Source organism: Camelus dromedarius, chromosome 3 (genome assembly GCF_036321535.1).
Source record: "Camelus dromedarius isolate mCamDro1 chromosome 3, mCamDro1.pat, whole genome shotgun sequence".
NCBI classification, from domain to species: Eukaryota; Metazoa; Chordata; class Mammalia; order Artiodactyla; family Camelidae; genus Camelus; species Camelus dromedarius.
In genome coordinates, this window is record NC_087438.1 from 46,683,696 (window position 1) to 46,705,020 (window position 21,325).

At 36.9% G+C, this 21,325-nt stretch overlaps 2 protein-coding genes across 6 annotated transcripts in view; one reads left to right on the forward strand and one right to left on the reverse strand.

The window, feature by feature from the left end:
* The window catches only part of NAIP (NLR family apoptosis inhibitory protein), a 39,440-nt gene that overhangs the window by 9,687 nt on the left and 8,428 nt on the right, over positions 1–21,325 (forward strand). For 2 of the 3 annotated variants that reach the window (XM_064481297.1, XM_031446531.2), the window contains exons 4-12: positions 1,718–1,799; positions 2,949–3,000; positions 4,826–4,945; positions 6,700–6,799; positions 11,482–11,563; positions 12,763–12,820; positions 12,930–15,035; positions 17,140–17,307; positions 19,615–19,701. In XM_064481297.1, coding sequence (XP_064337367.1) covers positions 1,718–1,799; positions 2,949–3,000; positions 4,826–4,945; positions 6,700–6,799; positions 11,482–11,563; positions 12,763–12,820; positions 12,930–15,035; positions 17,140–17,307; positions 19,615–19,701 — 2,855 coding nt within the window. Of the gene's footprint in view, positions 1–1,717; positions 1,800–2,948; positions 3,001–4,825; positions 4,946–6,699; positions 6,800–11,481; positions 11,564–12,762; positions 12,821–12,929; positions 15,036–17,139; positions 17,308–19,094; positions 19,248–19,614; positions 19,702–21,325 lie in introns of all 3 variants that reach the window. The other variant, XR_010378606.1, reaches the window with a different exon arrangement.
* The window catches only part of LOC105084773 (survival of motor neuron protein), a 43,851-nt gene continuing 37,009 nt past the window's right edge, over positions 14,484–21,325 (reverse strand). For all 3 annotated transcript variants that reach the window (XM_064481321.1, XM_031446557.2, XM_064481304.1), the window contains one exon: positions 14,484–14,654. The gene's annotated coding sequence lies outside the window, so the exon portion shown is untranslated. The remainder of the gene's footprint in view (positions 14,655–21,325) is intronic.

The window sequence follows — 21,325 nt, forward strand, 5'->3', positions numbered from 1 at the left end:
CAGAGACAGCCATGCCTACAGAAATGAAAGGATGTCTATGACAAGGGAAAAAAGCAATATGTAAAATAATGTGTAGTGTGAGCCTTGAAAAATGTTTAAAATGACTCAACCTATATATGGACTTGTTTGAAATACATACAGAAAAAGTTATGAAGAGATACAGACCAAACAATAGATGTCTTTTGGTTGGGTTTGGGTCTGTCAGGAGATGAAGTGGAGAAGGATTTCCACATTTTACTTTGTTCATTTCTATCTTTTTAAATTTTAAGAAATAAATGAGTTTTACTTTTGCTTGTTGAAAAAAAAAGGGGGGGGTGGGAAAGGAAGGGAACAGAGGAGGAGAGAAGGAAGAGGAGGAGAGGGAAGGAAAAAAAGGAGGGGAGTCCTTCCTGACAAGCAGATGAGACAATTTTAGGGATGCGTGAAGCCAGCTTGTTATATAGTTTGAATGTCATTCTGGTTCTTCGACCAATCAGAATAGACACCAGTATACTTAGTGTTGACAGTTTACCACATGGGTATGTACCACATGATTACCAGCCTTGGCTCCTTAGTCATGGCTCTTGGGCACCTGTCTCAGAAGGTGCCTGTTCCACCTTTCGTCTGTCTGTCATCATAAGCACATGGTTAGCCAATACATTTCAGAGCTGAAATTAGAACTCAGAATCTAACCTTAGCTGTTTGGATGTCAATTTGATGGTATGGCTTTGCTGCTGTTTTTATAAACTGTATACACCTATACTTTCTAAAATGTAGTACTCAACTAATGTACTAAACAACTGTAAATTAATAAAATATGCTGATTTTGTTGTAATTTTTAAAGAAAGTAAGTAGTACATGTTGAGTGCTTTCTCAGTCCACATGAAGCATGTGGGGAGGGCACAGGCCCATCCCTCATGAGCTTGGTAGGTTATATACAGATTTAGGGCACTCTTTGGAGGGATCTGTATACCCAAAAACGGGACCTCAGCTGCTGAGAATGTATGAATCATCCGATGGAGTTCATTTTCTCATTGAGGGACTACGAGAGAACAGAGGCAAGATGGATCACTTCCGCATTAGTGGCAGAACTGGAACTGACATTCTGGACGTGACTCCCAGCCCCTTGTTAATATAACACCGCTAGAGAGAAAACTTAAATTTGAATGAGAGGGATTTTTTAAAAGTTAACTTAAAACTTGCTTCTCTTTTGAGGAAAGGATTGTGTTTCTTTAATGTATTCAATATGCTCTTTTTAAAAAACTCAACTTATTAATTTCCATTTTCTTTTTAAGGAGTAGTGATGTATTGTGTTCAGTAGATGAAACTTACTATTATTTGTTCTTACTGCCAATAACTTTCATATAACCAGAGGAACTAGATTTAGTCACCATAGTTTAATTTAACAAACAAAAAAACTCCATTCTATATATTATTGTAAATCAGTCTCTTTGATTGTATTATATTTTATTTCAAGAGAAAAGATAATCTGAAGATTTAATTTTAAATTATTACACATGTTGTCATTCATGGAAATAATAATGAGAATAATGATAATTCTCATAAGTTTGGGGGTAAATTTTTGACAGTTTTATCAAAATAAAATTGAGCAGTTTAAAATATACAATGCAATAAGTTTTAACAAATGTTCATGGTGTAACCATCACTGCAATTAGGAAGTATAGGACATTTTTCTCACAGTATTGGGGTAAATTTTAATTCTGTTTATTAATTATAGATGTGAATTTCTTCAATGTAAGAAAACCTCAGAGGAAATCATCCAGTATATTCAAAGCTACAAGGGATTTGTTGGCGTCACGGTAATTTATAACAAGAGATTTTTTTTAATTTGGCTTTTGATTACCTACTAATATCTGAATGAGAAGGGGGTGGCATTCCTCTTTTGTCATGGGCTCTTTTTCTTTCTTCTTTCCCTATTTTCTTCCCCTGCCTCTCATGAAGCAGAGTGAAGAAATTTAGATTCTCTTGCTAAACTAGAGCCCTTGGAATTTTTTCCAGGGCTGCCTTCGATTATCTGTCTGCCTTCCTGAGTGTCTTCCCCTCTTTGACCGAGGCCACCTCCCTTGGGTTCCCTTGGCTGCCCGCATCTGAGTGCCTGCCTGAGACATTCGGACCACTGCATGACTGCCCACTATGGGCCTCAGAGCTGGTTACTCTATGCTCCATCAGTAAGGCTTCCCTAGTGGCAGGTGATGGAAAACCCAACTTAAATTGGTTTATGCAAAAAAACAAAAACAAAAAAATAAACGGGGTGGAAGGGCATTTGTTGGGTAACAAGACTCAGATGAGAACCCTGCAGAGAATATGACTGCTTGAAAGTGGGGGAGGAGTGTTACCTCAGAAAGAAATCTGGGTACAGTTATCAGAGAAGGAACAATTGCTCAATATCTAACCACCCTCTGAATCCAGTTTCCTTCCTGTATCTTGTCTTCCTCACTAGTCAAAGTACCTCTGTGATATCTAAATATAACTCAGCTTTTGAGCTACATCTCTAGAAAAAGTGACCTGACCCCAAGAAATCTTTCTGTTGAGTATAAATAATTATTCATAATTTTTTTCATTTAATCTGCATTTTAAAAATTCCAATATGGATATAAATAGTAATTGAAGGATTCTCTAACAACCCTGCCACTCAATCCAATGAACTCTTCATTTTGGGGCAGGGGGTGAAGGAGGAAGTTCTTTTAATTTTTATACAAAGGTAGTTGTATTCTCCAAGTCAAACAGTGATAAGTTGAGTTTTCTTTTAATTGAGATATAGTTGATGTACAATATTATATCAGTTTCAGGTGTATAACACAGTGATTCACAATTTTTAAAGGTTATACTCCATTTCTAGTTATTATAAAGAATTGGCTATGTTCCCTATGCTGCACAGTTTATCCTTGTAGTTTATTTATTTTATATACAATAGTTTGTATGGTAACTTGAATTTTAATTTTCTTCAGGGAGAACATTTTGTGAATTCCTGGATCAAGAGAGCTTTACCAATGGCATCAGGTAGAGACTCAGAAATATTTTAAAAGGCTTTGCTTATTTATTTCTTCTTTTCCTTTTTTTTTTTTTTAATCCTAATCTTTTTTTTAACCCTTCCATTTTCCTCCTCGTGCCTCAGAATTAAAAAAACAAAACAAAACAACAATAACAAAACATTTCATTAGAGATTTCTGGTCTCCTGGAGTGACTTAGTTTTTCAACATAAATGAGCAGAAGGAAATAGGGCAGGGTTGGGTCCTTGACTGATATTTCTCTTAAAACAATTAAAGTTTCTGGATAAAATGGTTTTGAAAACAAATAGATCAGTGTCTGTTAAGAAATTAAATATGAGATAATAGAAAATATACACTGGTCTCTGCCCCCAGCTCCAGGCACAGAGCTCATAAAACCCATGTAAATCCTATGTGATAGGAAAACTAGGAGAGTCTCCTGTTCTAATATTTGGTCTTTGACCCTGTCCCTGACACAGGGCTCTTAAAATCCTTGTAAACTCCTAAGTGATAAAAGCACTAGGAGCATCTTTGGTTCCTAATGAGGTGACTCTGGATGGGCTCCTGGATGGGGGCTGGTCACCAGAAAGTCCAAGGCATGATTAGAAGCTTGGAATTTTCAGCCCCACCCTCATTCTCCAGAGAAGGAAGAGGGGCTGTAAGTGGAGTTAATGATTGATCATGCCTACGTGAGGAGACCTCCATACAAATCCCAATGAAACGGGGTTCCAGGAGCCTCCAGGTGAGTGAACATACTGACACCTGGAGTGTGATGCACCGCAGCTCCATAGGGACAAAAGCCCTGTGCTCTGGACCTTCCCTCAGACCTCCCCCTATTAGCCAGTTCATCTGGCTGTTCATTTCTACCCTTTATCATGGTAAACGTAAGTGTTTCCCTGAGTTCTCTGAGCCACTTTAACAAATGAAGTGGAGGGTGGAGCAGTCTTGTAGGATTGGACCCTTAACCTGTAGGATCTGATGCTATCTCCAGGGAGATAGTGTCAGAATTGAGTTAAATTGTAGGACATCCAGCTGGTGTCACAGAGAATTGCTTAGGTGGGGGAACCCCCCCACACATCTGGTACCACAAGTATTGTGAATGTGATAGCAGTGTGAGTGAGAGTAAAGTAGACACACAGGAGGAAAAGACTGAGATTTTTCCAGTACATGAAGTAATACTCAAATTAAAACTGAAGTGACATTTAAATGAAGTGACATTAAAAATGAAGCTGAGGTTAAGTGGAATATTGAAGCAAGCTTTCATCTTAAGGGAATTTGCAGTACATAAATTTATTAACATTTAATTAATATCAGTTTAATTTTCAAATTCTCATGGGGAACAGAAGACAGGAACCAAACACCAGAGCCAGCCTAACGTGGAATGTCTAATGGAGACCACCCGCAAAGAGTGGACACCCAAAGGGCAAGAAATAAATCTTCCTGCTTTTAAGGGAACTACAATAAAAATTTGTCTTTCTCAAATCTTGATACTAACTTGGGGAGGAGGGGGAGCTCCTCTAGCTAGCTTTTTCTTGCTTTATTCTGATGCTAGATAATGGAAAGATAATTTTAAAATATTAGGGAAAATTTTGAATACACACAGAAATAAGACAATAGTAAATACCCACCATGTAGCCTCCATTCTGCTTCAACAGTTTAACACATGGTTAATCTGGCTTCATCTATACCCCTTTCTTTTTGAACCCCGTCCTCCAATTATATTGAAGTAAACTCCGTAAGTCATATGTCATCCTATCTGTAAATATGAAGGGATAACTTGAACACTGATACTTGTAATATCAAAGCTTGCTGGTTTCACCATATGCCTTTTATTCAAGCTTATTGCAATGGCAGCATCTTTGCTAATGAAGAACTCCGACTGGACTCTTTTAAGAACTGGCCCCAGGCATCCCCTGTGGGAGCTGCAGCTCTGACCAAAGCAGGTTTTTTCTACACAGGTGAGTCAGCAGTTTGCCTCACGCTTTTGCCTTGCTGCTCACTCAAACCCTACAGGCACTTCATGATCCCGGACTTGTATTCAGCTGGACTCAACAATCTCCACTCCTTTCATTATTCCTTATCTATCCCTTTTCCTCTCTGTTCCATAAATCTTCTCCCAGTTTTCCACACCTCCCTTAGGTAGTGAAGCTCCAAACTTGAAAACTTAAGATCTGGGCTAACAAATACAAGAGTTCTGTTTGGGGTAATTATCAGGTCTTTTAGTTTCTACACTTAAGTCTCCACCACCTCTTCCCACCCCACGCCTCTGGAAACTGTCACATGATTCTTCGGTTTCTATCTCTAACCGGAACTTAGTAGTCAGATGCCATACCTAACTATAAGAGGAGCTGGGAGTTTAATCTGTCTGGGTGGCAATGTACCCAGAAAAAAATCGGGGTTTCTGTTACTTTGGAAAAATGAGAGATACCAGGACTGTGGATAACAGTCTTTGCCACATTCTCTTTGGAAGAGAAAATAAGGAGATTCCTTTTTATGATTCCTAAGCATGTAGAATCTTTGGTCAGTTCCTAGTATTCTCTTTAGCTGCTGGTCCTCAGGGAGTTCCACTCTGTAATCCACAAAGAGTGGTTTCAGCTGAGGGCTGGTTCGCCTCAGCTAAATCTCTGCCTGAGGTACAATAAGGTGAAAACAATTATGTCCTTCCTGGGTACGCTGCAGGCCTTCTTCAGACCAAACACACTGAGTTATAGTGGAAGTCCATGTGGACCTTTTACTGAGAGGTCAAGTCACAGATTTCAGAGTGTTCACTTTAACCAACAGATATATTCCATTGCTACAAAAAAATCTTAATGCCTCACAGTCTTAAGCATTTGGAAAGTCACTGTTCCACCCTTTCTTCCTACTCACTCTATTCTGTCTTCCTTTTGTCAGCCTTCCTCAAGGACCCTCTGTCCAGTGTCCTCACCCTCTTTCTTTTTGAACCTCCACTTCTCCCCACAAATCCTGGTCATCTGACGCTTTTGGGGTCTTGCAAGCTCCAGGACCTCCTATTTTTGTCCAGACACAAAGGGAAGTTTTCCTCTGCTCTGGCTTTACAATGCCTACAGAGATCCAAGGGTAGAAGGAAGATGATGGATGTTCCATTTCTAGTTCAATCCTTCAGTAGATCCAAATGCTAATTTCCTTCCAAAGAAACAGTCTCATGAGAAGACTTGATCCTACTTCTAGTGGAAGAGACCTGGCAATAATGTAGTAAGAGGCATTTGATTCTTCATGAACTTACTTAGGAGGGCTGCTACATTTGCTCATATATATTTTCCTGAGCTCCAAGTATATTTCTGATTTGTTCATTAAACAAATACTTACTGAGTGCCTAATTAGTGCTAGGCACTCTTCTAGGTCCATGAGAGTCATTAGGAGCAAAACAGGTAAAAATCTCTTCCTTCATGGAGCTTCAGTACCACATTCTGACTTGCAAGTCTCTGGCTCCATAGAATGAGGATGGGACAGGCAGAGGGTGTTCATCGATGTGCATGGTACATAAGGGTATTCACTGATATTTGTTCATTACCCCATTGGTGAGAGGAATCCTGTATAGAATACTGCCTCACTGGGGACCCAGTTTGTGACTTAGTCACAAAATCTGATTGAAACAGCAAGTAGGGTTTTGCTAATAAAGGCCTGGTGGTTATTATCTGTCATTTGACAAATACACTTGCCAGTGGCACTGATCAAATTTCCTTACTTTTAGGTATAAAGGACACTGTCCAGTGTTTTTCCTGTGGAGGATGTTTGAAGAAGTGGGAGGAAGGTGATGACCTATTAGAACAACACACCAGATGTTTTCCCAAGTGAGTAGAATGAATGTTTAGTGTCTATAAATTTGGATGTACTTGAACAATTTCCCCCTCATTTTATCTTCCTAAGTTTGCACCCACCCCTCAGATTCCTGTGATGAAGGATGACTCTTTATCTCTGTCATCCCTTTTATCTCTTGCTCTCATGACACCCTTCCCATCTAACCTTGCTCTCACTGTAGTTACAGCACAGTTTTGGTGAGATCATTATTTTCATATTACATGTTTTTACATTATTATGACTTCATAAATGCTGAGCTCAGTAGTAAATTATGATTTATCATCCATCCCTGTGCAACTTCCAGTATTTTGTAGGAATAATTGTCTTGCTTATTAGCATGTTTGCTTAGTTTTTTGGTTTTTGAGGTGAAATTCACACATATAAATTATTTTAAAGTGCACAATCCAGTGGCATTTAGTACATGCACAGTGTTCTTCAACCACTCCCTCTATCTAATTCCAAAATATTTTCATGACCCCAAAAGAAAACTGTACCCATTAAGCACTCACTCCTTATCTCCCCACTGCACCCTAGCTTTTTAGAACCATCATCTTTCTGTCTCTACAGGTTTACCTTTTCTGGATATTTCATATAAATGGAAGCATACAGTGTGACCTTTTGTATCTGACGTCACTTAGCACAGTGTTTTGAGGTTCATCCATGTTGTAGCATGTATCAGTACTTCATCCTTTTTTTTTATGGCTGAGATACATGTATGTATGTATGTGTATATATGTATGTATGTATGTATGTCAGTTTCTCCATCTCCTTGACATTATTTTCCTGTTTTAAAAATACAGCCATTTGCTTAGTTTTAAAAATCTATTTAGCAGCACGTCATTTTCAAACTCTCCCAAATGTTTAAATCTCCTCTCCAGTCATTCAGACATGTAACATATCCCAGGACTTTTATTTTCTTGAAGGAGTCTGTCCTGAAGTCTCTGACTTGTTTCAATATGAGCTACTTGTCCTACAGTCACCCTAGAAGCCCGGGAACTTTCTTCATGGTCAATAGGGATTTCTATCACCTCTCTCCTGTGTTGTAGCTTCTCTTTCCTGGATCTATTGTCATCCTCTTCTTGGTTTATTGACTCACCTTGGTAGAACATTCCTCCACAGTTCCCTGGGAAAGACTGCAAAAGACATACATGTTTTTAGCTTCCATTTAATGCATATATCTGAAGGTGTGTGCGTGTGTGTGTGTGTGTGTGTGTATTTCCCCCTCACAATTCTTTGATAGTTTAGCTAGGTATAGAATTGTAACTAGGAAGTCATGCTAATTCTAAATTGTAGAGACATGGCTACATTTTCTAATAGCTTCCAAAATTGCTATTGAAGTTCCATGCCTTTCTGATTTTTAATTTTTTGATTGCAAACTACTTTTTCCCATCTTGGGAACATTTAGGATTTTGTTTGTTTCTTAGTGTTCTAAAGTTTCATGAAGAAATGGCTATTTTTTAATGTTTCTTTTCTGTGGAACTTCAATCGTTTTTCTTTCTTTCTTTTGTTTTTTTTTTTTGCTTATTTTTCATGACCAAACTCTTCAGAAATGTTCAACTGTAAGAAGAAATTTGTTCTTTTCACTTTGTAAGCAGTAAGAGTCTTTCTAAAAATAAATATTAATACAAATGGATCTTAAATACTTCTATCTAATTCTAAGATTCTAAAGAGGATACAGTTTTGAAGGGGTTTTGACAAAAGTAGTTGCTTTTTTTCTTTCTTACTTGGATTTAATACTTAGTAAATTGTTAAACAGTGGAGAGAGTATTCTTAATTCTTGGAAAAATAAGCTAGGATGCAGTCTTATTTTATTTAGAACCTTTTCTGGAATTGATAAACTCCTTTTTTGTGTGGCTTTTTATTCTTCTGCCCCATTTTTAAAACTGCAAAGTTGGATGCTGTTAAAGGAATACCTAAAATATTTATGGTATGATTTAAAGAACAATCAACAAAAGAAACCAATGAACCCACCACTAAGATTAAGAAATTGAATAGACAACAAACTTATGGTTACCAGGGGGTATAGGAAATGGGAAGAGATAAATTTGGAGTTAAAGATTTGCACCTCTTGGGGAGTGATGGAAATGCTAGGTATCTTGATTATAGTGGTGGTTTCATGGGTGTATACATCTATCAAAATTCATCAAATTGTATATCTGAAATATGTGTAGTTTACTGTACAGAAATTATACCACAATAAAGTTGTTTTAAAAAAAGAAATTGAATATTACCAAGGCCTTAGCATCCCCAATTCTAATTATATTCTTGTTCCTCCAATCCAGAGGTAAACATGATCCTGAATTTTGGGTTAATTGTTCCTTCCTCTCTTAGTGGTTTTACCAACTACATATATAAACATACTTAACTTTGTCTATTCTTGAAGTTCAAATAAATGGAAGCATACTACATGGTTCTTCTGTGATTGGCTTATTTTACTCCACAATGTTTTTGAGACTCATTCATAATTATGTGTAAAGCTGTAGTTCACTTTTTTCACTGCTATATTGTATATTACTTTATGAGTATATAATTTATCCATTCTATTCTTGATTCAACATCTACGTTGTTTTCAGAGGGTTGCAATTCAATTAATACCATGTGGACACTCTTATACATGATTCCCAGTGCTCATGTGTGTTTCTCCAGGATACATAACCAATGATGGACTTTCAGAGTAATAGGGTTTGCACATATTTAACTTTACTAGATTTTGCAAAACTTTCTTCAAAGTGATTATACTAATTTATATTTCCACTAGCATAGATATTTCCATTCTACCTGCTTCCTCACTAACTTAATATTGCCGAAATTTTATCAATCTAATTACTAATAATGTTAAGCATATTTTCATACTTTATCATAAAATTTCTTTGTTCTTTTTCTTCAGGAGCAGATCTTGGCTATTCTTTGCCCTTTTCTCTTTCATATTCAGAGAATATATGAAATGTCCCCATTTATTCTTCATAGTACTCCTTATTCTTAAGTCTTTATTTGACATTAATATATCACTCTACTTTTCTATGAATAGTTTTACATAGTACTATCTTTTTTGAAATCATTTTACTTTTATCTATGACTTTATATTTAAAGTGAGTTTCTTGTAGGCAATACAGTTGGGTCTTGCTTTTTTAACAGTCCAACAGTATCTGCTTTCTAGTGGGAGTGTTTAGAACATTTACATTTGATGTAATTATTGGTATGATTGGACTTAAACTGTTTTGCTATTTGTTTTCTATTCATCTGATCTATTCTTATGTTTCTTTTTTTTCTCACTTGCATTTGGGCATCTTTTAGTATTCCACTGTATCTCTATTGTTGGCTTATCAGCTATACATCTTTGTCTTCTTAGTGCCTGCTCTACAATTTACATAATGCATGTTTAACATATCACAGTCACCTTCAGGTAATACTGTAACATTTTTCTATTCCCCTCTCCTATCCTTTGTGCTATTGTTGTCATGCACTTTACTTCCACATACATTCTAAATCTCACAATATAGTGTTATAAATTTGCCTTAAACAACTATCTTTTAAATAGTTTTTTAAAGTGAAAAAATAATTTCATATTTACCCATTTAGTCACCATCCCTCGCACTCTTCATTCCTTTGGGTGCAACCAAGTTTCCATCTGTTATTTTCTTTTTAACTGAAGAACTTCCTTGAACATTTTTTGTAGTGCAGGTCTGCTGGCAAATAACTGTATTGGCTTTATTTGTATGAAAAAGTCTTTATTTTCACCTTCCTTCAGAGTCCTTTTCCTTGATGGATCTATCTACATAGCAACTTTGGACAGAAGCATTGAAAGTCCTACTAGCTCTTTTCCCATAGCTACCCTTCTCTTTCTGGACTCATCTCCCAATCTTCTAGGAAAATAAAAATGAAGTGTCCTCTTGTTTTATCTTCTGCTTTCCTGTAATTCAGCAGCATGAATATGAGCCAAGATAGTTGTTCCTAGTTTTCTCACTTACCTACTGACATTTATAGTTCTCATCTATCCAAGTTAATGATTGTGGGTAGAGCTCTTTAGAATGTTCTCCCTTGGTTCTTTGGGAGGACATCATACCTGAATTTAAAGAGTATTTATGAGAGTATGTTTGTAGCCATCCTTGTCTTCATATTAATGGACTTTTTTAAAATAAATTTTTTTATTTGGGAATAATTTTAGGTTTAGAGAAAAGGTGCAAAGATCATACAGACAGTTCATATATTCCTACTCTGTTTTCTGCTAGTAGTAACATCTTATAGTACCTCAGTACATTTGTTACAATTAAGAAACCAACATTGGTACATTACTATCAACACCAGACTTTATTTGGATTTCATCAATTTTTCTATTAATGAATGTCCTTTTTGTGATTGTTCCAGAATCCATAGATGGAATTGTCTTCTCTATTTTTTTTTAGGTTCATTTTAGTTGGTTTCATGGATGAGTGTTAAATATGCACTTATTCCACTAGATTTGCTGGTTATCCCTACAGTAATTTATAAATCATTTATATTTCTATTGTTGAGAGCAAGAGTCTACATGTCTTGTTAATGACACAGAAAGAATCACTGGGAATGTTAATTTTATACTTAATTTTCGCCATTAAAACTCTAACAGTGTTTTTAAGACCTAATGCAAGTGCTTAATTGCATACAACTATTTTTTATAACTTTTAACTTTTGTACTTAGTTGTCAGTTTCTCCAAAATATGAAGTCCTCTGCAGAAGTGATTCCAGACCTTCAGAGCCATGGCGAACTTTCTGAATTAACGGTATTGAACACCACCTTGTTTATTTTCAGACTGCACAATCATGTCATTAAAAACTGTTTTTGAACAGGATATCACAAATAAGTTCTACAAATATCTATCAAGCACCTACTATATGCTATTGCGATACTACAATAAACAAGACATAATACCTAGTTTCATGAAATGTAGCATCAATCCCTTCTACTTTGGGGCCCAGATTCTTTTAGACTTAAGAGTTGATCAGCATGCAGGCTACCTGGATTCCATCTATGATCTTCATTTGGAGGACAGTAAGGTCTGATTTGCTAGCCAGCTTTTCTTAAAGCTGGGAAGAAATGTTTCTTTTACAAAAGCAAATTATCAACTAGATCATAAACCAGGATAATAGACTGACCCCTTTAGATTGAGAAATCTTACATAATTATCTAGGATAACAGCCATTGTCACTTCAGTGTACACATACCCCTTATTTGAGGCTGTATGTTAGGTATATTAGGTTTGTTGTACCACAAAAAGAAAAAAGGGTAATTTGATGTTCACTTGATTCATCTTTCATATTTGTGAACTGAAAATGAAACTGAAGAAAAAAATGCTTGGGGATAGAGAAACAACTTATTTTTATTTTGTTGATGCATAACTGACTTACAGTAAGTTTCAGGTATATAACAGTGATTTATTTCTATAAATTACAAAATGATCACCATTTTAAGTCTAGTTTCCGTCTGTCACCATACAAAGTTACTACCACAATACTATCGTCCCTATCCCTGTGACTTACTCATTTTATAACTGAGTACCTCTTAATCCCCTTCATCTATTTTGCTCATCCCCTCACCTCCCTTAAATAGCTCATTTTTAAAGGAAGAAACATAATCTTCCTACATCCCAGGTATGTAAAATTAAAACTATGTTGATAACTAAGGCCAGAAGCTGCACCTGATGATTGTGGAGGGTTCATCTTGCTCTAGATGTTGTGATTCTGATCACTTGAACAGTGATCGCTGCTCGAGTTGCCCATGGAATGCGCTGTCTGGGAACCACATGAGACCACACACTTGCATGTATTTGTAGATCACTTGCTGTTTCATATTTGTAGCACTCCTCCCTTAAATTGACATAAATATTTGAGGGTGGGCTGTGTTTAGATGTTTGATCACTAACTGTAACATGCCTCACCTTCTATACAAATTTTGATTTAATAGAAGATTTTATTTTCAAAGGAAACCACAAGTGAAAGTAATCTTGAAGATTCAGCAGCAGTTAGCTCTGTAGTGCCAGGTAAGGATTTGGAAGAAGCACATGGGGTTATATGAATGTGTACATACATCTGTATGTAGGGGATTTTAGAAGAGTATTTGTAACTGTGCCTCCTTGCCTCTCTCCACAGAGATGGCTCAGGGTGAAGCCCAGTGGTTTCGGGAAGCAAAGAGTCTGAGTGAGCGACTGAGAAAAGCCTACACCAATGCTCGTTTCTGCCACATGGCTTTGCTGGAGGTCTCTTCCTGTCCAGCCACCGACCAGTTGCTGGGTTGTGATCTGTCTCTGGCTTCAAAACATATCAGCAGTCCTATGCGAGAGCCTGTGGTGTTGCCTGAAGTCTTCGCTACCTTGAACTCTGTCATGTGTGTGGAGGGTGAAGTTGGTAGTGGAAAGACAGTCCTCCTGAAGGAAATAGCTCTCCTCTGGGCATCAGGATGCTGTCCCTTGTTAAACAGGTTCCAGCTGGTCTTCTATCTCTCCCTTAGCTCTACCAGACTGGACCAGGGCCTGGCCGACATCATTAGTGACCAACTCCCAGAGACAGAAGGCTCTGTTACTGAAATGGGCCTGAGGAATATCATCCAGCAGCTGAAGAATCAGGTGTTACTCCTTTTGGATGACTACAAAGAAATGTGCTCAGTCCCCCAAGTCATAGAAAGACTGATTCAAAAAAACCATTTGTCAAGAACCTGTTTATTGATTGCTGTCCATACAAACAGGGCCAAGAACATCCGCCGCTACCTAGACACAGTTCTAGAGATCAAAGCGTTCCCCTTCTATAATACTATCTATGTATTACGGAAACTCTTTTCACACAACATGACCCGCCTGCAAAATTTTATGATTCACTTTAGAAAGAATGAAAATTTGCAGGGAATTCAGAAAACTCCCCTCTTTGTGGCAGCAGTCTGTGCTAACTGGCTTCAGTATCCTTTTGATGAGTCCTTTGATGATGTGACTGTTTTCAAGTCCTATATGAAATGCCTTTTCTTAAAGAACAAAACTGAAGCTGAACTTCTGAGAGCAACTGTGTCCTCCTGTGGTGAGCTGGCCTTGAGAGGGTTTTTTTCATCTTGCTCTGAGTTCAGTGATGATGATCTCATAGACGCAGGGATTGATGAAGATCTAGCCATGTTCCTGATGAGCAAATTCACAGCCCAGAGACTAAGGCCAATCTATCGGTTTTTAAATCCTGCATTTCAAGAATTTCTTGCTGGGATGAGGCTGACTGAACTCCTGGATTCAGATAAGCAAGAAGATCAGGATTTGGGACTTTATTATTTGAAACAAATTAACTCATCCTTGATGGCTGTATGTCCCTATGAAAACTTTTTGAACTACGTCTCCTGCCACACTTCAACAAAGGCAGGGCCAAAAATTGTATCTCATTTGCTTCTTTTGGTGGATAATAAAGAGTCACTGGAGAATATATCTGAAAATGATGACTACCTGAAGCACCGTCCAGAAATTTCCGAGAAGATGCAAATTATTAGGCAGCTGTGGCAGTTAAGTCCACAAGATTACTTTTCATTGGTTTCAAAACATTTATTCATTCTGGCTGTAAAAATTGCTTATCAAAGCAACACTGTTGCTACATGCTCCCCATTTATTTTGCAATTCCTTCAGGGGAGAACCCTCACTTTGGATGTACTTCAGTTACAGTATTTTTTTGATCACCCCGAAAGCTTGTTAATGTTGAAGAGCATCCAGTTCTCCATAAGAGGAAATGACAGGTTACTCAGACCAGATTTCTCAGTCCTGGAAACAATTCTGGACAAATCTCAGGTACCAACTGTAGATCAAGACTGTGCTTCTGCCTTTGAACCAATGAATGAATGGGAGCAGAATTTAGCTGAAAAAGAGGAAAACATTAAGAGTTTTCTGAACATGCGACTCAATACACCACCAGACATCAGCACTGGCTATTGGCAACTTTCTCCAAAGCAGTACAAGATTCCTCTTCTGAAAGTTCATGTGACTGGTACAGATGCTGTGGACCAGGAGATGCTCAGGATTCTAATGGAAGTTTTTTCAGCTTCAGAGCACATCGAACTCCACTTAATGGGCAGCAGAGGCTTTATTGAATGCATCCGCCCAGCTCTTGAGCAGTTTAAGGCCTCTTTCACCAAGTGCTCCATAAGCAAATTTGAGCTGAGTGCAGCGGAACAGGAATTACTTCTCACTCTGCCTTCCCTGGAGTCTCTTGAAATCTCAGAGGTAACCCAGCTACAAGGTAAACATCAGCCTATTTCATGTGTAGTTGTATTTTCTCACTCTTAGATGGATGAAAACTTTTGAAAGCATGAGACCATAAATGCTTGCTGACTGAACAGACAAAGATAAACCTTTACTAACTTATTTCTGCCAGTGATATGAACTAGTGAAAGGCCTCCAAATAACAGAATGGCTTTCAAACTCTGATAAAGTTAATACAATGTTAACTAATGAAGGCTTTTAGCAAACAAATGACTCGTTATTAGGAAAGAATGCTCTATATGTAAATGATGCTTGAGAATTACCCTTACCCCACCTGCTTCGTGGAAGAAAGGGCTTGTACTCTTTGGGAAATAAATACATGGGAAATATCTCCCAGTTACCTGTGCCTCCTTTCACTTCTGTAAGCAGTGTTTGAGGGTCTTCAGTGTAGACTGAAAGTTTATTATCTTTCATTAAATTTATTCCTAGGTACTTCTGTTTTTGATACTTCTGTGAATGTTATTTTAACTTTTTTTCATTTCCTGTTGTTGCTAATGTGGCTTTGGTTTTCACCAGTCTGTTAAATGCCTAGGTGTGCTTTGCTTTGTATCTATCTTCCTTGAGGGTCACTAAACATTTTTTGGATCTGTGGGTTGACATTTATCATCAAATTTAGAAAAATTTTGCTCATTTTCTTTCAAATACTTTTTTATTATGGTAAAATATACATAAAGCTTTTAAACCATTTTGAAGTATACTACTCAGTAGCATTAAGTACAATTACAATAATGTGCAACCATCATCACTATCCACTTCCAGAACCTTTTCATCATGCCAAACTCTACCTATTCAGCAATAACTCCTTCTTCTCCCCAGCTGCTGATATCTAGTCTACCTTCTGTCTCTATGAATTTGTCCATTCTAGATATTTCATATAAGTGAAAGCATACAGTATTTTGTCCTTTTGTGTCTGGCCTCTTTCACTTAGCATAACATTTTTAAGGTTCATCCATGTTGTAGCATGTGTCAAAACTTCACTACTTTTATAGCTGAGTAATACTCCATTGCATGTATATGTCACATTTTATCAGTTCATCTGTTGATGGACACTTGGATTGTTTCTTCTGGCTAACACTGCTGTGAATATGGGTGTACAAATATTACTTTGAGACCCTACTTTAAATTCTTTTGGATATGTGCCCAGAAGTGGAATTGCTGGATCGTATTAGTGATAGTAATCCTGTTTTAATTTCCAAGGAACCTCCAAATTGTTTTCCACATTGGCTGCAGCATTTTATATTCCCACCAGCAATGTAAAAGGGCTCCAATTTCTTCACATCCTTGAGGCTGTTTTTGTAAAAATCAGTTATCCTACTAGGTGTGAAATGGTAACTCACTGTGATTTTGATCTGCATTTTCCTGATGACTAATGCTGTTGAGCATCTTTTCATGTGCTTATTAGCTGTCTGTGCGTCTTTTTTTGACACATGTCTATTAAATCCTCTTTGCCTGTTTTTAAACTGTGCTGTCTTTTTGTTATAGGAATTCTTTGTATAATTAAATTTTTATTGGATATGTGGTTTTAAAATATTGTCCTATTTTGTAGATTGCCTTTTTCACTGTATAGATAATGTCCTTTGGTCCACAAAAGTTTTACATTTTAATGGGGTCCAATTTGTCTATTTTTTACTTTTTTGCTACTGCTCTTGGTAGTGTATCTAAGAGTCCACTGTTAAATCCAAGGTCATGAAGATTTACCCTTGTTTTTCTTCTAAGAGTTGTATGGTTTTACTTCTTACATTAAATTGTTGCTCCATTTTGAGGTAATTCTGTATATGGTGGTGGGAGGTAGGGGTCCAACTTCTTTTGCATGTGGAAATTCAGTTATCCTAGCCCCGTTTGTTGAGAGTATGTCTCATCTTTGTGAATCCAGAGTGTAATACAGGACTTCTCATATTGTAGATAATAATGACACAAAAAGCTTTATCTACATATATATCCTTTCTAAAAAAGGATGTCTTATGCTATGTGAAAGGTTTTCATTTGAAAATAAGAAAATAATCTGATGAATCAAAATGACGGTTTCAAAATTCCTCTTGGAACTCTTTAGATTAATAATGGGAAACTGTGTTGCTTTCTAGATCAACTCTTTCCTAATTTGGACAAGTTCTTGTGCCTGAAAGAACTGTCTGTGAATCTGGATGATCAACAAAATGTTTTTTCAGTCATTCCTGAAGAATTCCTAAATCTTCACCATATGGAGAAATTATTTATCCGAATTTCAGCTGAGAATGGTCCTTCCAAACTAGGTAAGAATGGCACTTTGATTTACTAGTTTTTACATCACTTGGAAAAGTTACTTGGCTAATAATTTTTTTCTAATTTTTTTATTGATTTATAATCATTTTACAATGTTGTGTCAAGTTCCAGTGTAGAGCACAATTTTTCAATTATACATGAACATATATATATATTCATTTATCACATTCCTTTCTCTGTGAGCTACCATAAGATCTTGTATATATTTCCCTGTGCTATACAGTATAATCTTGTTTATCTATTCTGCAATTTTGAAATCCCAGGCTATCTCTTCCCACCCCTCACCCCTTGGCAACCACAAGTCTGTATTCTATGTCTATGAGTCTATTTCTGTTCTGTATTTATGCTTTTTTTTTTTTTTTTTTTTAAGATTCCACATATGAGTGATCTCATATGGTATTTTTCTTTCTCTTTCTGGCTTACTTCACTTAGAATGACATTCTCCAGGAGCATCCATGTTGCTGCAAATGGCGTTATGTTGTCGGTTTTTATGGCTGAGTAGTATTCCATTGTATAAATATACCACATCTTCTTTATCCAGTCAGCTGTTGATGGACATTTAGGCTGTTTCCATGTCTTGGCTATTGTAAATAATGCTGCTATGAACATTGAGGTGCAGGTATCATCCTGAAGTAGGGTTCCTTCTGGATATAAGGCTAATAATTTATTTAAGGTTAAAGGTTCTATGGAAGCTTTAGCCTGTATCCATGTTAAATTGTGGGAATAGCACTCTTTCTTGCTAAAAAAACAGAGAGCTACTGGTAATTATTGAGCTTTTACTAAATGCTAGGAACTGTTCTAAGCACTTTATAAATATTAACTCACTTAATCTTCATACCCATTCTACAAGGTAGAGTACTATTTATTACCATTCTCATTTTACAGCTGGGGAAATGGAGAAATCTGCGGACTGGCAGCAGTCAGAAGCATTTCCCAGCTTCTCATCAGCCTGTTCTCATGGTTGATGAACAACCTATACAGCCATCTTTCTTAAATATATCATTTAGCAAAATGACTTAGATATCATCAATTCCTTAGTTTAGTGAAGGCTAAACACTAAAGACTGAAGAAAGGTTAATCTCACCTACTATATAGCACAGGAAACTATATTCAGTATCTTGTCATAAAAACCTATAATGGAAAAGGATCTGAAAAAGAATGTGTATGCATGTATGTATGTGTGTGTGTGTATGTGTGTATGTATGTGTATATATATATATATATATATATATATATATATATATATATATATATGAATCACTTTGCTGTACACTGGAAACTAACACAACATTGTAAATCAACTATACTTCAATTTAAAAAAAAAAAGGTTAATCTCTACCAAACTGACGTGCAGAATTCCATGCAAAAAAAATTCATTGAAGCTGGTAGTTTTACATTGGTCAGAAATTTTTGCATCAAATTTAGATTTTGCTTCAGGGTTGTCACTGCTTTTATGTTTCTTTGCATAGTATTTCTATAGGGTAAACGTTATGTGCAAACTTAAGAGACATTAGGATGTTAAAGCTGAAGGTTTTAACTGATGCCATTCATTCAATGCCATTATTATACAGAAGATAAAACTGAACCCCCAGAGAAGGGTCAGTAACTATGTGTTTACATAGCTCACTAATCAGTTGCAGAACCCGAATCTAAGCCTGATTCATGACATCATGATGCTTTAATTCAGTACTGTTGAAACAAAATACTAAATTATATGGCTAATTCTGATAGAAATTTGCAATCTTCTCTGATTTCTGAAATCTTTGATATTTTACAGTCAAATTAATTTAGAATTCTCTAGACCTTCGTGTTTTCCACCTGAAATGTAATGTCTTTTCGGATTTTGAGTCTCTCATGACTGTACTTGCTTCCTGCAAGAAACTTGAAGAAATTAAGTTTTCTGGACCATTTTTTAATGCCCTCCCATTTGGTAAGAGCTATAATTGTAAAATTTTGGCTTAAGATACTTCTATGAACACAGAGTCATTTTAAGCACTTTTTAAAAACAGCCAAATTTTAAATATGAAATTGATGTCAAAGAACAAAAGCTATTACAATAGATACCTGATCTTAAATATTCAAATAAGGTAGTATATTTGTTTCTAGAAGTTTAAACATTTCTAGTTATCAGAATTGTTCCCTGAGCAAAGATCTGTTTTATCTACTTGTCATACTAATAAATTCAATATGAATTATTACATTAATTTCTATCACTTTTAAAATACTCTTTAAACACATTACTTGTTGGTATAAGAACTGTAGCTGACATAACTAAATTTTTATTTTCCCTTTTATAGTCACTGTACTGCCAAATTTTATTTCTCTGAAGATATTAAATCTTCAGCACCAAGAATTTTCTGATAAGGAAACGGCTGAAATTTTTGGTATGTTTACAGAACAGTGCCTTTTACTCACTCTTTATTCTCTTTCCCTACAAAATTCTTCTATTTTGCATGAGATATCGCGAATTATAATATGTATTACCTGCCCTTGCTCATTAGAAGGGACAGTGCTGCTCAACTTTTACCTTTCAAATGCCTTGATCGCACTTGATGTCATTCAAAACGATGTTCTCAGTGACTCATTTCTTAGAATACATATCTGTTATAGCACTATGCAATTTCATTGCCAGCTACCATTCCAAATATGTTAAATACCTGTTGTTTCAAATGTTTCTACGATATAGGTAAAACTATTTTTAAGGTTATGAAAACTCAAAAATTAAGAGTTTATGTGAACAAAAATGATTTTGAATCCAAAAGCATCCAGTCTAGCAGATGGAAAAGAGCTCCGAGGAGCTGTACAAAATGAAGGACTTTTACAGGCAGTGGGGAGCAGTGACAAGGAAGTTATACTAGGCAAAGATGCGAGTTGTTATTGCAAGGTTACCTTCCTTTAGAGGATGACAGGGCTATCAGGCAGACTGCCTAACTAGTGCTGATCAGGCAATTCCTGATGGACTAGTTTAAGATTCCACTGCTGGGAGACCCAAAACTGTAATTACATCATGGTTTGGTGACATGGAGCTTATCTTGTTTTTAACACAGGAAAATAAAAGGGGAGTCAGTGGAGTCAGGGAGTGTTCAGTAGTAGTGTTTTTCAAACTTGAGCATGCTCAAGGACCACATGGATCTCCTCTTTCCCTCTTTTGGAGGCAGCTGTGTGGGTAGAGGAGGGGCACGAGGGCTGAGGCGACAGAGGCAGGATTGGGGGCCAAGGATGGTGGCTAGCATGTACAACAGGTTGATTAAGCCAAGTAGTACAGTGAATATAATGAGCCAAGTTTCTTCACTGCTGGAGAAGGAGTTTATAAATACTGAAAGCAGAGGCTAGAACCTGAGGTATTAGAACTGGAAATACTGGTGTGGACTTGTGGTTTTTAACCTATATACATAGATAATGGGGATATCTGTATTGATCAATTTATATCTCATGACACACACACATATATACATATTTCTCAACTCAGTCCCCTGAGAGACTAGAAAGAATTCTAGTAGCAATGAGCACACCAACTCCTCAGATCTTGACTTCTAAATACTAGCCTCCCTAAAGGGAACCGGGGTGCTTGGAGAAATGGCTGATAAAATAACTGGGACAAGAAAAGGAAAACATAAGCCTGGAACATTGTTTTATGCTAGGAAGTGTTCAAAATAGTTGCAAGTGTGAGGCCCCAGAAGTACACAACTTTCTAGGGATCGAGTGATCCATAATGTATCATGCTAAGGAGCGATCAGAGTGAAAAGGAAAGTAATGATGACCAGTGGATGGTGAGGCTTTAGTGCTAGGAGGCAGAGGTAGAAGACACTGAGGATGACAGCAGGATGGTAAGAAGGCACTGAGGGGCTAGAAGAGTAACCTGGAAGCCAGTAGAAGCTTCAGTCTAAGAGGAAATGGAGACAAGATAGGCACTCTGGTCTTGAGTGTAGGAGAGAGTGGTTGGGGAAGGGTGGAGGAATGGTTGTCTAGAGGCAGCAATGAAGGTGTAGGCCGACCCATTTCTCCAGC